Raw genomic sequence first — 14,234 nt, forward strand, 5'->3', positions numbered from 1 at the left:
CAACAGCACGACTGGATTCTCAATATTCCAAAGTCACAGCTGGTCCCGACGACACGTCTTCTGTTCCTGGGAATGTTTCTGAACGCAGACCAGAAAAGAGTGTTTCTTCCAGTGGAAAAAGCCGAGGAGTTGTCATCTCTAGTCAGAGACGTCCTAAAACCAGGATAGTTGTCGGTACATCAATGCATATGAGTCCTGGGAAAAATGGTAGCTTCGTACGAAGCATAATTCCATTCGGAAGACTCCACGCAAGGACGTTCCAGTGGGACCTGTGGGACTAATGGTCCGGGTCCCATGTACAGATACAACAGCGGATAACCCTGTCAGCAAGAAACAGGGTGTCGCTGCTGTGGTGGCTGCAGAGGGCTCATCTACTAGTGGGCCACAGATTCGGAATACAGGACTGGGTCCTGGTGACCACGGATGCCAGCCTTCGGGGCTGGGGTGCAGTCACACAGGGAAGAAATTTCCAAGGAGATTTCGCTTCACATAAATATTCTGCAGCTAAGGGCCATTTACAATGCCCTAAGACAAGCAAGGCCCCTGCTTCAGAACCAGCCGGTACTGATCCAATCAGACGACATCACGGCGGTCGCCCATGTACACAGACAGGGCGGCACAAGAAGCAGGATGGCGATGGCAGAAGCCACAAGGATTCTCCGATGGGCGACCTACACTCAGGAGAATGGGGACTTCATCCAGAAGTTTTCCAAATGCGGGTAAACCGCTGGGAATGACCACGGGTGGACATGATGGCGTCCCGCCTCAACAAGAAGTTGAAAAGATATTGCGCCAGGTCAAGGGACCCTCAGGCGATCGCTGGGGACGCTCTAGTGACACCGTGGGTGTACCAGTCGGTTTATGTGTCTCCTCCTCTACCTCTCATACCCAAGGTACTGAGAATAATAAGAAGGCGAGGAGTGAAAACCATACTCGGGGTTCCGGATTGGCCATGAAGAGCTTGGTACCCGGAACTTCAAGAGATGCTGGCAGAGGACCCTTGGCCTCTGCCGCTCAGACAAGACCTGCTGCAGCAGGGACCCTGTCTGTTCCAAGACTTACCGCGGCTGCGTTTGACGGCATGGCGGTAGAACACCGGATCCTAAAGGAAAAGGGTATTCCGAAGGAAGTCATCCCTACCCTGATCATAGCCAGGAAGGATGTCACCGCAAGACAGTATCGCCGCGTTTGGCGAAAATTTGTTGCTTGGTGGGAGGCCATGAAGGCCCCGACGGAGGAATTTCAACTGTCGATTCCTGCACTTCCTGCAAGCAGGGGTGACGTTTGGGCCTCAAATTGGGGTCCATCAAGGTCCAGATTTCGGCTCTGTCGATTTTCTTCCAGAAAAAACTGGCTTCACTGCCTGAAGTTCAGACTTTGGTTAAAGGAGTACTACATATTCAGCCTCCTTTTGTGCCTCCTGTGGCACTTTTTGGATCTCAACGTGGTGTTGGATTTCCTAATGTCGCATTGGTTGAGCCACTTAAAACCATGGAGCTAAAGTATCTCGCGTGGAAAGTGGTCATGCTGTTGGCCTTGGCCTTGGCCAGGCGTGTGTCAGAATTGGCGGCTTTGTCATGTAAAAGGCCTTATCTGATTTTCTGTATGGATAGGGCAGAGTTGAGGACTCGTCCTCGGTTTCTCCCGAAGGTGGTCTCAGGTTTTCACTTGAACCAACCTATTGTGGTGCCTGCGGCTACTGGGGACTTGGAGGATTCCAAGTTGCTGGACGTAGTCAGAGCCCTGTAAATTTTATTTTTCCAGGACGGCTGGAGTCAGGAAAACTGACTCGCTGTTTATCCTGATGGCACCCAACAAGCTGGGTGCTCCTGCTTCTAGGCAGTCTATTGCGCGCTGGTTTTGTAGCACTATTCAGCTGGCGCATTCTGCGGTAGGATTACCGCAGCCTAAATCAATAAAAGCCCATTCCACAAGGACGGTGGGCTCATCTTGGGCGGCTGCCCGAGAGGGGTCTCTGCTTTACAACTTTGCCGAGCAGCTACTTGGTCAGGGGCAAACACGTTTGCAAAATTCTACGAATTGATACCCTGGCTGAGGAGGACCTGGAGTTCTCTCATTCGGTGCTGCAGAGTCATCCGCACTCTCCCGCCCGTTTGGGAGCTTTGGTATAATCCCCATGGTCCTTACGGAGTTCCCAGCATCCACTAGGACGTCAGAGAAAATAAGAATTTACTTACCGATAATTCTATTTCTCGTAGTCCGTAGTGGATGCTGGGCGCCCATCCCAAGTGCGGATTGTCTGCAATACTTGTACATAGTTATTTGTTTACTAATCGAGTTCTTGTTGTGAGCCATCTATTCAGAGGCTTCTCTGTTATCATGCTGTTAACTGGGTTTCATATCACAAGTTGTACGGTGTGATTGGTGTGGCTGGTATGAGTCTTACCCGGGATTCAAAATCCTTCCTTATTGTGTACGCTCGTCCGGGCACAGTATCCTAACTGAGGCTTGGAGGAGGGTCATAGGGGGAGGAGCCAGTGCACACCAGATAGTCCTAAAGTTTTCTTTAGATGTGCCCAGTCTCCTGCGGAGCCGCTATTCCCCATGGTCCTTACGGAGTTCCCAGCATCCACTACGGACTACGAGAAATAGAATTATCGGTAAGTAAATTCTTATTTTTTTTAACGGAAATATTTTGCTACTTGTCTTGTTTCCGGCTGATCAAAACATGCGGATTTTGTGATTTTTGACCGCTGGTCATTATCGCTGTATCCAATTAGGGTCCGTTTTCATCTGGCAAAAATGGACCTGCGAAAATGCATCTAATAGTATAGACACCGGCCGATACAATTACCCATGGTCAATGGCACCCAAATGAACACATCTGTGATTATTTTATTTGAATATTTAAGTTATATTTTAGTTGGTGCAGAGTTTTACATACCCTTTCTTGTTTGTATGTAAATAATAAACCTTTTTGGGGTTTTTTTTTGTTACCTGCGGTAACACCCCTTAACTTTGATTAGATTTTTCCATAGTTCTGAAAAATATATATTCTGTGTGTGTCTAAATTAGAATGCACTATTTAAAAGGAATTTTCCTAGTGTGATAGACTTTTTCTCCTTCGTTAAATGATTCTTGCACTTCAAAGTTTCAGAAAGTCCCCAAATGATCCTTTAACAGTTTCAGTTCTGACACTTCTTAATTTACTTGTTATGCAACTTAAATGTGTCCATTTAATAAGTTTCTGCATAACTATAAAACTTGAAGGAGACTAAAACCTTGCAATAAACATGCTCATGGGAGGTTATCCTGTGCATGAGCGCTAATCTAGCAGTTAATCCCCCACATTGTACAGGTCAGACATAGTGAGAGGTTCGGCCTAATAGTAAGTAGGTCAGTTATGCATTATTTGTGCACTTTGTGTTATTTCAGACGCGCAGTCCATGATCTGGAGAAAGTGCATCAGCTGGGCGGATGAGGTGAAAGGGCAGAATCCTTTCCTTTCTTTAGTTCATAACTGAATGTCGGAAATGAGTATCAGTTATGCCACACACAGTTGTGTCCAAACTGCACAGCTCCTTTGACTAAAGGGCCCCATACATTAGAACGATATGTCTGAGGCTGAAGTCGGAGGCGATTTCCCATGAACTCTCCCGGTAGTGGTTCCATACGATTTGGTACATTTTGCTTGCGATATATCGTATGCGATTCCAGCCATACCCGCGGGAACCGACGTATCACGAGTGCAGCACTAACGACCTAGAGGACTCGAACCGATGCTCACGGGGCCGCGCATCGGATACACAGCCAAAATGCTCGATTTCACCCAATATATCAGCCCGAATTGGGCTGAAATCGGGCATAATCGTTCTAGTGTATGGGGCCCTTAAGATGTTGGGCCCTGTAGGCCAGTCACCTTTCATCTTTCTGCCCCCTCTTGTTTCTGGTACATACATGTGCTTAGAACAGCAACCTTGTATGCATCTCCATCCCAATATATTAAATTCTGTTGATTGAGTTTACTTGGTATTATGATGCATCCAATTGGCTGTTTCCTTCTGTGTATGCGTTGGATAATCCTCCATTATTTATTTTCTGAATCTGTTCATTCTAATTTAGCTGGATGAGATTTGATGTGTTAAGATGGGGCCACATGTAGGGCTGCTGTTCTCATCATGCATATTCACAAGGATGGTCTGCAAATCCTTCTGTCCAGGGACACACTATAACAATTTTGAGGATATGCCAATGCAGCAGTTGATTGCAGATGTAATTTACACTTTTTTTATTTTGCAGGCCGTGTGTATTATTTTAACCATATGACAAATGCCAGTCAGTGGGAACGGCCCAGTGCTGGTGGGAAGAATGGGCAAGGTGATCCAGGGAAGGTGCGATGTTCTCACCTGTTGGTGAAGCATAATCAGTCCAGACGTCCTTCATCGTGGAGGCAGGAGAGGATCACACGCACCAAAGACGAGGCCCTGGAGCTTATTAATGGTAGGTAAGCAGGTGTGCTATAAGTAAACCCCATAATCTTTGTAGAACCACCTATACGATTACAAGATCTTGTACTATGAGTATGTGCCTCCCATAATACCTGAGGAAATCTGGTCCATTCCTCCTTACATCACTGCTTCAAGTAACTGATGTTTGATGCAATTCCCTGTTGCTACATATATATTGGTCTAAGCTATGGACCTTGGTTTGGTCATTGCTAAAAAAATAAATAAATATATATATATCTATCAAAATGGCCTCACGTTTTCCTCAAGAATACGGTTTATACATAGTTCATGGTGGATAGATTGATAGTAATAGGTCCGTGTTCGGTGTCTTTAAAATGGCCCCAAATTATCACCATCGTGCTTGGCAGGTTCTTGTTGTGATACATTGGGTGGTGTTGGGTTTTATGGCAATCAAAGTTGTGTATTAAGGGCCTAATTCAGATCTGATTGCAGCAGCAAATTTGTTAGCTGATGGGCAAAACCTTGTGCACTGGAGAGAGAGTTAGATTTTGGTGGGTTATATTGTTTCTGTGCAGGGCAAATACTAGCTGCTTTATTTTTACACTGCTGTTTAATTTCAGATGGAACACACCCCACCCGAATCTAACTCTCTCTGCACGTTACATCTGCGCACCCCCCTCCCCCCCGCAGTGCACATGGTTTTGCCTATTGGCTAACAAATTTGCTGCTGCGATCAGATCTAATTAGGCCCCAAGACCAATAACTCTTCTTTCCTTCATCTGTTTGACTCTATTGCAATATACTTCAGATGCAAGTCTGTAACATAAACCACTCCTGTCTCTCAAACATACACTAATTGCTCACATTCATGGTTACAGGACTTTTTGGGGCTGCACCCACTCTGGAATGCACTTGCATGCTCATCCTTCAAGCATTCCCTGAAAATGCAATTTATGTTTAAGAACCAGTTAACTAATCTTCATAACCCAATTCCATCCCTTCTATATCCGGGCTCAACAAATCCCAGGCGCCAGGTCCCCTAAATTTTGCTGGCTCCTAGATTTTAGACATAATTGTCAAGCCCTGCTCTATATGGTCCACACATAACTTTACACATTTATTTTCCTTGCTCACACGTCCCATTAACTGTAGGCAAACAATCCTGTGTGACTGGATCGTACAGCCAACAAAAAACCTCTGCAATATGGCTAGACTGATATGCAATAGATGGCACTTATCCTTGTGTATCAATGCCCGTTTCCCTATAGATTGTAAGCTTGCGAGCAGGGACTTCTTAACCACTTTGTCTGCTATTACCCAGTCTTGTTTCATTAGTGTTTTGTTCCATTTGTAAAGCATAGCGGAATATGCTGACACTATGGGGTATATGCAATTGCGGTCGAATTCCCGAAATTGTCGAATTTCGGGTCATTTTCGACCCAAAAAAAAAATCGCCTATGCAATTCAGTGCTTTCCGACCAAAAAACGGACTTTCAAAATTCGACTTTTTGAAATTCGAATTTTTGCAAATTCGACTTTTTTGCAATGATACAAGTGCTGCAATTCGACCAAAGCATATTCAATTCAAGTTTGGAAATTCGACAGCAGTGCTTTTAGACAGCAAATTCGTCATTTTCAATCCGCCACACTTTGGAGGGTGAAAACAAATAAAAAAAATTTAAACATGTGTTTTTTTTTTTGTGTTTTTTTTTTTTTGGGAATAGCAGATCTATTTATATTAGAAGGGATTAGGTACTTTTTTTTTTTTTTTTTTTTTTGGAGGCACAAATATTATTTATATATTTTTTAAAATATTATTTTTTTTTTATTTTTTTTTATGCTGGAACTGTAAAATCATAAAAAAAATGGCGTGGGGTCCCCCTTCCAAAGCATAACCAGCCTCGGGCTCTAAGAGCTGGTCCTGGTTCTAAAAATGCGGGGAAAAAATTGACAGGGGATCCCCCGTATTTTTAAAACCGGCACCGGGCTCTGCGCCTGGTGCTGGTGCCAAAAATACGGGGGACAAAAAGAGTAGGGGTCCCCCGTATTTTTAACACCAGCATCGGGCTCCACTAGCTGGACAGATAATGCCACAGCCGGGGGTCACTTTTATGCAGTGCCCTGCGGCCGTGGCATCAAATATCCAACTAGTCACCCCTGGCCGGGGTACCCTGGGGGAGTGGGTACCCCTTCAATCAAGGGGTCCCCCCCCCCCCCAGCCACCCAAGGGCCAGGGGTGAAGCCCGAGGCTGTCCCCCCCCCCATCCAATGGGCTGCGGATGGGGGGGCTGATAGCCTTTTGTGATAATAAAAAGATATTGTTTTTTCCAGTAGTACTACAAGTCCCAGCAAGCCTCCCCCGCAAGCTGGTACTTGGAGAACCACAAGTACCAGCATGCGGGAGAAAAACGGGCCCGCTGGTACCTGTAGTACTACTGGGAAAAAAATACCCTAGTTGGATATTTGATGCCACGGCCGCAGGGCACGGCATAAAAGTGACCCCCGGCTGTGGCATTATCTGTCCAGCTAGTGGAGCCCGATGCTGGTGTTAAAAATACGGGGGACCCCTACTCTTTTTGTCCCCCGTATTTTTGGCACCAGCACCAGGCGCAGAGCCCGGTGCTGGTTTTAAAAATACGGGGGATCCCTGGCCAATTTTTCCCCGGATTTTTAGAACCAGGACCAGCTCGATGAGCCCGAGGCTGGTTATGCTTTGGAGGGGGGACCCCACGCCATTTTTTTTCCGGGTTTTTTACCGTTTTTTAAAATCGCTGCAAAATCCGCCAAATCGGCCGATTTTCGCCCGCGATTCTGGCGAATCCGTTTTTCATTGAATATGGTGAATTCCGGCAGGCACCTGCCGGAATTCACCTGGCGAATTGAGTCGGGAAAAAAAACGGCGAAAAATTGCCGCGATTCGCCGTGAATTGCATATACCCCTATGAGTGAATGTTAAAAATAAACACTGCTATGTGTTTGGAGAAATGACCGTACTTTTCCCTAGCTACCCTTGCTTAAAGGCCATATTGTTCAGTTTGTTTCTAGTGGTAATTGAGCACTTTTTACATTTACAGTGCTAACAGAGGCCTGGATGTAAATCATCTAAGCAGTTTGGGTTCTTTGTAGTTTTTCTCTAACGTCCTAAGTGGATGCTGGGGACTCCGTAAGGACCATGGGGAATAGCGGCTCCGCAGGAGACTGGGCACATCTAAAGAAAGCTTTAGGACTAACTGGTGTGCACTGGCTCCTCCCCCTATGACCCTCCTCCAAGCCTCAGTTAGATTTCTGTGCCCGACGAGAAGGGTGCACACTAGGGGCTCTCCTGAGCTTCTTAGTGAAAGTTTTAGTTTAGGTTTGTTATTTTCAGTGAGACCTGCTGGCAACAGGCTCACTGCATCGAGGGACTAAGGGGAGAAGAAGCGAACTCACCTGCGTGCAGAGTGGATTGGGCTTCTCGTCATCCCAACACCACTCATTTAGGTTGTGTAGTAAAGTGTTGGGCTACCGTATTATCAATTTGTGCAACACTACACTGGGTCCCCAAAATTTAGGTAAGATTCCATTTTGGCAGACAAAATAAGATTTAGGCCCAGCCTGACATAACTGGGAGGCCACCACAAAAACTACTTCACGCCCTGTGAACTAATCTCAGTAGGAGTTATTCCTACTTCTCACTCCGGAAATGGTTCTAAAGCTACGATCGATGGTATTTGTTACCATCTTTCTACAATGGAAAGTTACAATTGGAGAATACGGAAGAAAGTTTTATATCTTCTCGGGAGTAGGAATTTTGCCCAAATCATCCAAAGATCAGAAAATAAGAATTTACTTACCGATAATTCTATTTCTCATAGTCCGTAGTGGATGCTGGGGACTCCGTAAGGACCATGGGGAATAGCGGCTCCGCAGGAGACTGGGCACATCTAAAGAAAGCTTTAGGACTAACTGGTGTGCACTGGCTCCTCCCCCTATGACCCTCCTCCAAGCCTCAGTTAGATTTCTGTGCCCGACGAGAAGGGTGCACACTAGGGGCTCTCCTGAGCTTCTTAGTGAAAGTTTTAGTTTAGGTTTGTTATTTTCAGTGAGACCTGCTGGCAACAGGCTCACTGCATCGAGGGACTAAGGGGAGAAGAAGCGAACTCACCTGCGTGCAGAGTGGATTGGGCTTCTTGGCTACTGGACATTAGCTCCAGAGGGACGATCACAGGCCCAGCCTGGATGGGTCCCGGAGCCGCGCCGCCGCCCCCTTACAGAGCCAGAAGAGCGAAGAGGTCCGGAAAAATCGGCGGCAGAAGACGTTCCAGTCTTCAATAAGGTAGCGCACAGCACTGCAGCTGTGCGCCATTGCTCTCAGCACACTTCATACTCCGGTCACTGAGGGTGCAGGGCGCTGGGGGGGGCGCCCTGAGACGCAATAAAACATGATAAAAATACCTTACATGGCAAAAAATACATCACATATAGCTCCTGGGCTATATGGATGCATTTAACCCCTGCCAGAATATACAGAAAAACGGGAGATAAGGCCGCCGAAAAGGGGGCAGAGCCTATCTCCTCAGCACACTGGCGCCATTTTCCCTCACAGCTCAGTTGGAGGGAAGCTCCCTGGCTCTTCCCTGCAGTCGCTACACTACAGAAAGGGTTAAAAAAGAGGGGGCACTAATTAGGCGCAGTATTAAAACATACAGCAGCTATAAGGGGAAAAACACTTATATAAGGTTATCCCTGTGTGTGTGTGTGTGTGTGTGTATATATATATATATATATATATATATAGCACTCTGGTGTGTGCTGGCATACTCTCCCTCTGTCTCCCCAAAGGGCTAGTGGGGTCCTGTCCTCTATCAGAGCATTCCCTGTGTGCGTGCTGTGTCGGTACGTTTGTGTCGACATGTATGAGGAGAAAAATGATGTGGAGACGGAGCAGAGTGTCTGTAACAGTGATGTCACCACCTAGGGGGTCGACACCTGAGTGGATGTACTGTTGAAAATTACGTGACAGTGTCAGCTCTGTATAAAAAAAACAGTGGTTGACATGAGACAGCCGGCTACTCAGCTTGTGCCTGTCCAGACGTCTCATAGGCCGTCAGGGGCTCTAAAGCGCCCGTTACCTCAGATGGCAGATACAGACGCCGACACGGATACTGACTCCTGTGTCGACGGTGAAGAGACAACCGTGATTTCCAGTAGGGCCACACGTTACATGATTGAGACAATGGAAAATGTTTTATACATTTCTGATAATACGAGTACCACCAAAAAGGGGTATTCTGTTCGGTGAGGGAAAAACTACCTGTAGTTTTCCTGAATCTGAGAAATAAAATGAGGTGTGTGATGATGCGTGGGTTTCCCCCCGATAACAATTGATAATTTCTTAAAAAGTATTGATGTATACCCTTTCCCGCCAGAGGTTAGGGTGCGTTGGGAAACACCCCCTAGGGGGGATAAGGTGCTCACACGCTTGTAAGAACAAGGGCTCTACCCTCTCATGAGATGGCCGCCCTTAAGGATCCTGCTGATAGAAAGCAGGAGGGTATCCAAAAATGTATTCACACACATACTGGTGTTATACTGCGACCAGCAATCGCCTCAGCCTGGAGGTGCAGTGCTGGGTTGGCATGGTCGGATTCCCTGACTGGAAATATTGATATCCTAGATAAGGATAGTATATTATTGCCTATAGAGCATTTAAAAGATGCATTTCTATATATGCATGATGCACAGCGGAATATTGCCGACTGGCATCAAGTATAAGTGCGTTGTCCAATTCTACCAGTAAAATGGTCAGGTGATGCGGATTCCAAACGGCATTTGGAAGTATTGCCTTTGAAAAGGGACATTTGGGGTCGGTCTTTTAGACCTGGTGGCCACGGCAACAACTGGGAAATCCACGTTTGTACCCCAGGTCGCCTCTCAAAATAAGACGCCGTATTATCAGGCGCAGTCCTTTGTTGGCAAGCGGACAAAAGGTTCCTCTTTTCTGCTCGTGACAGAGGGAGAGGAAAAAGGCTGAAGAGATTAGCCAGTTCCCAGGAACAGAAACCCTTTCCCGCCTCTGCCAAGCCCTCAGTATGACGCTAGGGCCTTACAAGCTCATGCACGGTGGGGGCCCGTTCTCAATGAATTTCAGTGCGCAGTGGGCTCACTCGCAAGTAGACCCCTGGATCCTTCAGGTAATATCTCAAGGGTACATATTGGAATTCGAGACGTCTCCCCCTCGCCGTTTCCAAAAGTCGGCTTTACCGACGTCTCCCTCTAACAGGGAGGCAGTTTTGGAAGCCATTCACAAGCTGTATTCCCAGCAGGTGATAATCAAGGTACCCCTCCTGCAACAGGGAACGGGGGGTATTATTCCACACTATTGTGGTACCGAAGCCAGACGGCTCGGTGAGACCGATTCTAAATCTAAAATCTTTGAACACTTACATACAGAGGTTCAAATTCAAGATTGAGTCACTCAGAGCAGTGATTGCGAACTTGGAAGAAGGGGACTACATGATGTCTCGGGACATCAAGGATGCTTACCTTCATGTCAAAATTTACCCTTCTCACCAAGGGTACCTCAGGTTATGGTACAGAACTGTCACTATCAGTTCAGACGCTGCCGTAGGGATGGTCCACGGCACCCCGGGTCTTTACCAAGGTAATGGCCGAAATTATATCCCTTCGAAGGAAGGGAATTTCTCTATCGTCCTAAGTGGATGCTGGGGTTCCTGAAAGGACCATGGGGAATAGCGGCTCCGCAGGAGACAGGGCACAAAAAAGTAAAGCTTTACTAGGTCAGGTGGTGTGCACTGGCTCCTCCCCCTATGACCCTCCTCCAGACTCCAGTTAGATTTTGTGCCCGAACGAGAAGGGTGCAATCTAGGTGGCTCTCCTAAAGAGCTGCTTAGAGAAAGTTTAGTTTAGGTTTTTTTCTTTACAGTGAGTCCTGCTGGCAACAGGATCACTGCAACGTGGGACTTAGGGGGAAAGTAGTAAACTCACCTGCATGCAGAGTGGATTTGCTGCTTGGCTACTGGACACCATTAGCTCCAGAGGGATCGAACACAGGCCCAGCCGTGGAGTCCGGTCCCGGAGCCGCGCCGCCGACCCCCTTGCAGATGCTGAAGCGTGAAGAGGTCCGGAAACCGGCGGCTGAAGACTCCTCAGTCTTCATAAGGTAGCGCACAGCACTGCAGCTGTGCGCCATTTTCCTCTCAGCACACTTCACTGGGCAGTCACTGAGGGTGCAGAGCGCTGGGGGGGGGCGCTCTGAGAGGCAAATATAAACCTTATACAAGGCTAAAAATACCTCACATATAGCCCATAGGGGCTATATGGAGATATTTAACCCCTGCCTGACTGGAAAAATAGCGGGAGAAGAACCCGCCGAAAAAGGGGCGGGGCCTATCTCCTCAGCACACGGCGCCATTTTCTGTCACAGCTCCGCTGGTCAGAACGGCTCCCAGGTCTCTCCCCTGCACTGCACTACAGAAACAGGGTAAAACAGAGAGGGGGGGCACATTAATGGCTATATATATATATATATTAAAGCAGCTATAAGGGAGCACTTAATATAAGGATATCCCTTGTATATATAGCGCTTTGTGGTGTGTGCTGGCAGACTCTCCCTCTGTCTCCCCAAAAGGGCTAGTGGGTCCTGTCTTCATTAGAGCATTCCCTGTGAGTTTGCGGTGTGTGTCGGTACGTGGTGTCGACATGTATGAGGACGATATTGGTGTGGAGGCGGAGCAATTGCCAAATATGCAGATGTCACCCCCCAGGGGGTCGACACCAGAATGGATGCCTTTATTTGTGGAATTACGTGATGGTTTATCTTCCCTTAAACAGTCAGTTGAGGACATGAGGCGGCCGGACAATCAATTAATGCCTGTCCAGGCGCCTCAAACACCGTCAGGGGCTGTAAAACGCCCTTTGCCTCAGTCGGTCGACACAGACCCAGACACGGGCACTGATTCCAGTGACGACGGTAGAAATTCAAACGTATTTTCCAGTAGGGCCACACGTTATATGATTTTGGCAATGAAGGAGACGTTACATTTAGCTGATACTACAGATACCGTAAAACAGGGTATTATGTATGGTGTGAAAAAACTACAAACAGTTTTTCCTGAATCAGAAGAATTAAATGACGTGTGTGATGAAGCGTGGGTTGCTCCTGATAAAAAGTTGATAATTTCAAAAAAGTTATTGGCATTATACCCTTTCCCGCCAGAGGTTAGGGCGCGCTGGGAAACACCCCCTAAGGTGGACAAGGCGCTCACACGCTTATCCAAACAAGTGGCGTTACCCTCTCCTGAGACGGCCGCACTTAAGGATCCATCAGATAGAAAGATGGAAGTTATTCAAAAGAATATATACACACATGCAGGTGTTATACTACGACCAGCTATAGCAACTGCCTGGATGTGCAGTGCTGGAGTAGTTTGGTCAGAATCCCTGATTGAAAATATTGATACCCTAGATAGGGACAATGTTTTACTGTCGTTAGAACAAATAAAGGATGCATTTATCTATATGCGTGATGCACAGAGGGATATTTGCACACTGGCATCTCGGGTGAGTGCTATGTCCATTTCAGCCAGAAGAGCCTTATGGACACGACAGTGGACAGGCGATGCGGATTCAAAACGTCACATGGAGGTTTTGCCGTATAAAGGGGAGGAGTTATTTGGAGTTGGTCTATCAGACTTGGTGGCCACGGCTACTGCCGGGAAATCCACTTTTTTACCTCAAGTCACTCCCCAACAGAGAAAGGCACCGACCTTTCAACCGCAGCCTTTTCGCTCCTACAAAAATAAGAGAGCAAAGGGCTTGTCGTACCTGCCACGAGGCAGAGGAAGAGGGAAGAGACACCAACAGGCAGCTCCTTCCCAGGAACAGAAGCCCTCCCCGGCTCCTGCAAAAACCTCAGCATGACGCTGGGGCCTCTCAAGCGGACTCGGGGACAGTGGGGGGCCGTCTCAAAAATTACAGCGCGCAGTGGGCTCACTCGCAGGTAGACCCCTGGATCCTGCAGATAATATCTCAGGGGTACAGGTTGGAATTAGAGACGGATCCTCCTCATCGTTTCCTGAAGTCTGCCTTACCAACCGTCTCTTCCGAAAGGGAGAGGGTGTTGGAAGCCATTCACAAGCTGTACGCTCAGCAGGTGATAGTCAAAGTACCCCTATTACAACAAGGAAAGGGGTATTATTCCACTCTATTTGTGGTACCGAAGCCGGATGGCTCGGTAAGGCCTATTCTAAATCTGAAGTCCTTGAACCTCTACATAAAAAAGTTCAAGTTCAAGATGGAGTCACTCAGAGCAGTGATAGCGAACCTGGAAGAAGGGGACTTTATGGTATCCTTGGACATCAAGGATGCGTATCTACACGTTCCGATTTACCCCGCACACCAGGGGTACCTCAGGTTCATTGTTCAAAACTGTCACTATCAGTTTCAGACGCTGCCGTTCGGATTGTCCACGGCGCCTCGGGTCTTTACCAAGGTAATGGCCGAGATGATGATTCTTCTTCGAAGAAAAGGCGTATTAGTTATCCCATACTTGGACGATCTCCTAATAAGGGCAAGGTCCAGAGAACAGCTGGAGACAGCTTTAGCACTATCTCAAGAGGTGCTAAGACAACACGGGTGGATTCTGAATATTCCAAAATCCCATTTAATCCCGACAACTCGTCTGCTGTTCCTAGGAATGATTCTGGACACGGTTCAGAAAAAGGTTTTCCTTCCAGAGGAAAAAGCCAAGGAGTTATCCGATCTGGTCAGGAACCTCCTAAAACCAGGAAAAGTGTCAGTACA

The 14,234-nt window shown here is 47.2% G+C and overlaps 1 protein-coding gene across 1 annotated transcript in view; it reads left to right on the forward strand.

Annotated features, from left to right (window-relative positions):
- The window catches only part of PIN1 (peptidylprolyl cis/trans isomerase, NIMA-interacting 1), a 100,792-nt gene that overhangs the window by 63,307 nt on the left and 23,251 nt on the right, over window positions 1-14,234 (forward strand). The window contains exon 2 of the mRNA XM_063931493.1: window positions 4,261-4,461. Within this exon, the coding sequence (XP_063787563.1) occupies window positions 4,261-4,461 (201 nt within the window). The remainder of the gene's footprint in view (window positions 1-4,260; window positions 4,462-14,234) is intronic.

Source organism: Pseudophryne corroboree, chromosome 6, assembly GCF_028390025.1.
Source record: "Pseudophryne corroboree isolate aPseCor3 chromosome 6, aPseCor3.hap2, whole genome shotgun sequence".
In the NCBI taxonomy this organism is placed as follows: domain Eukaryota; kingdom Metazoa; phylum Chordata; class Amphibia; order Anura; family Myobatrachidae; genus Pseudophryne; species Pseudophryne corroboree.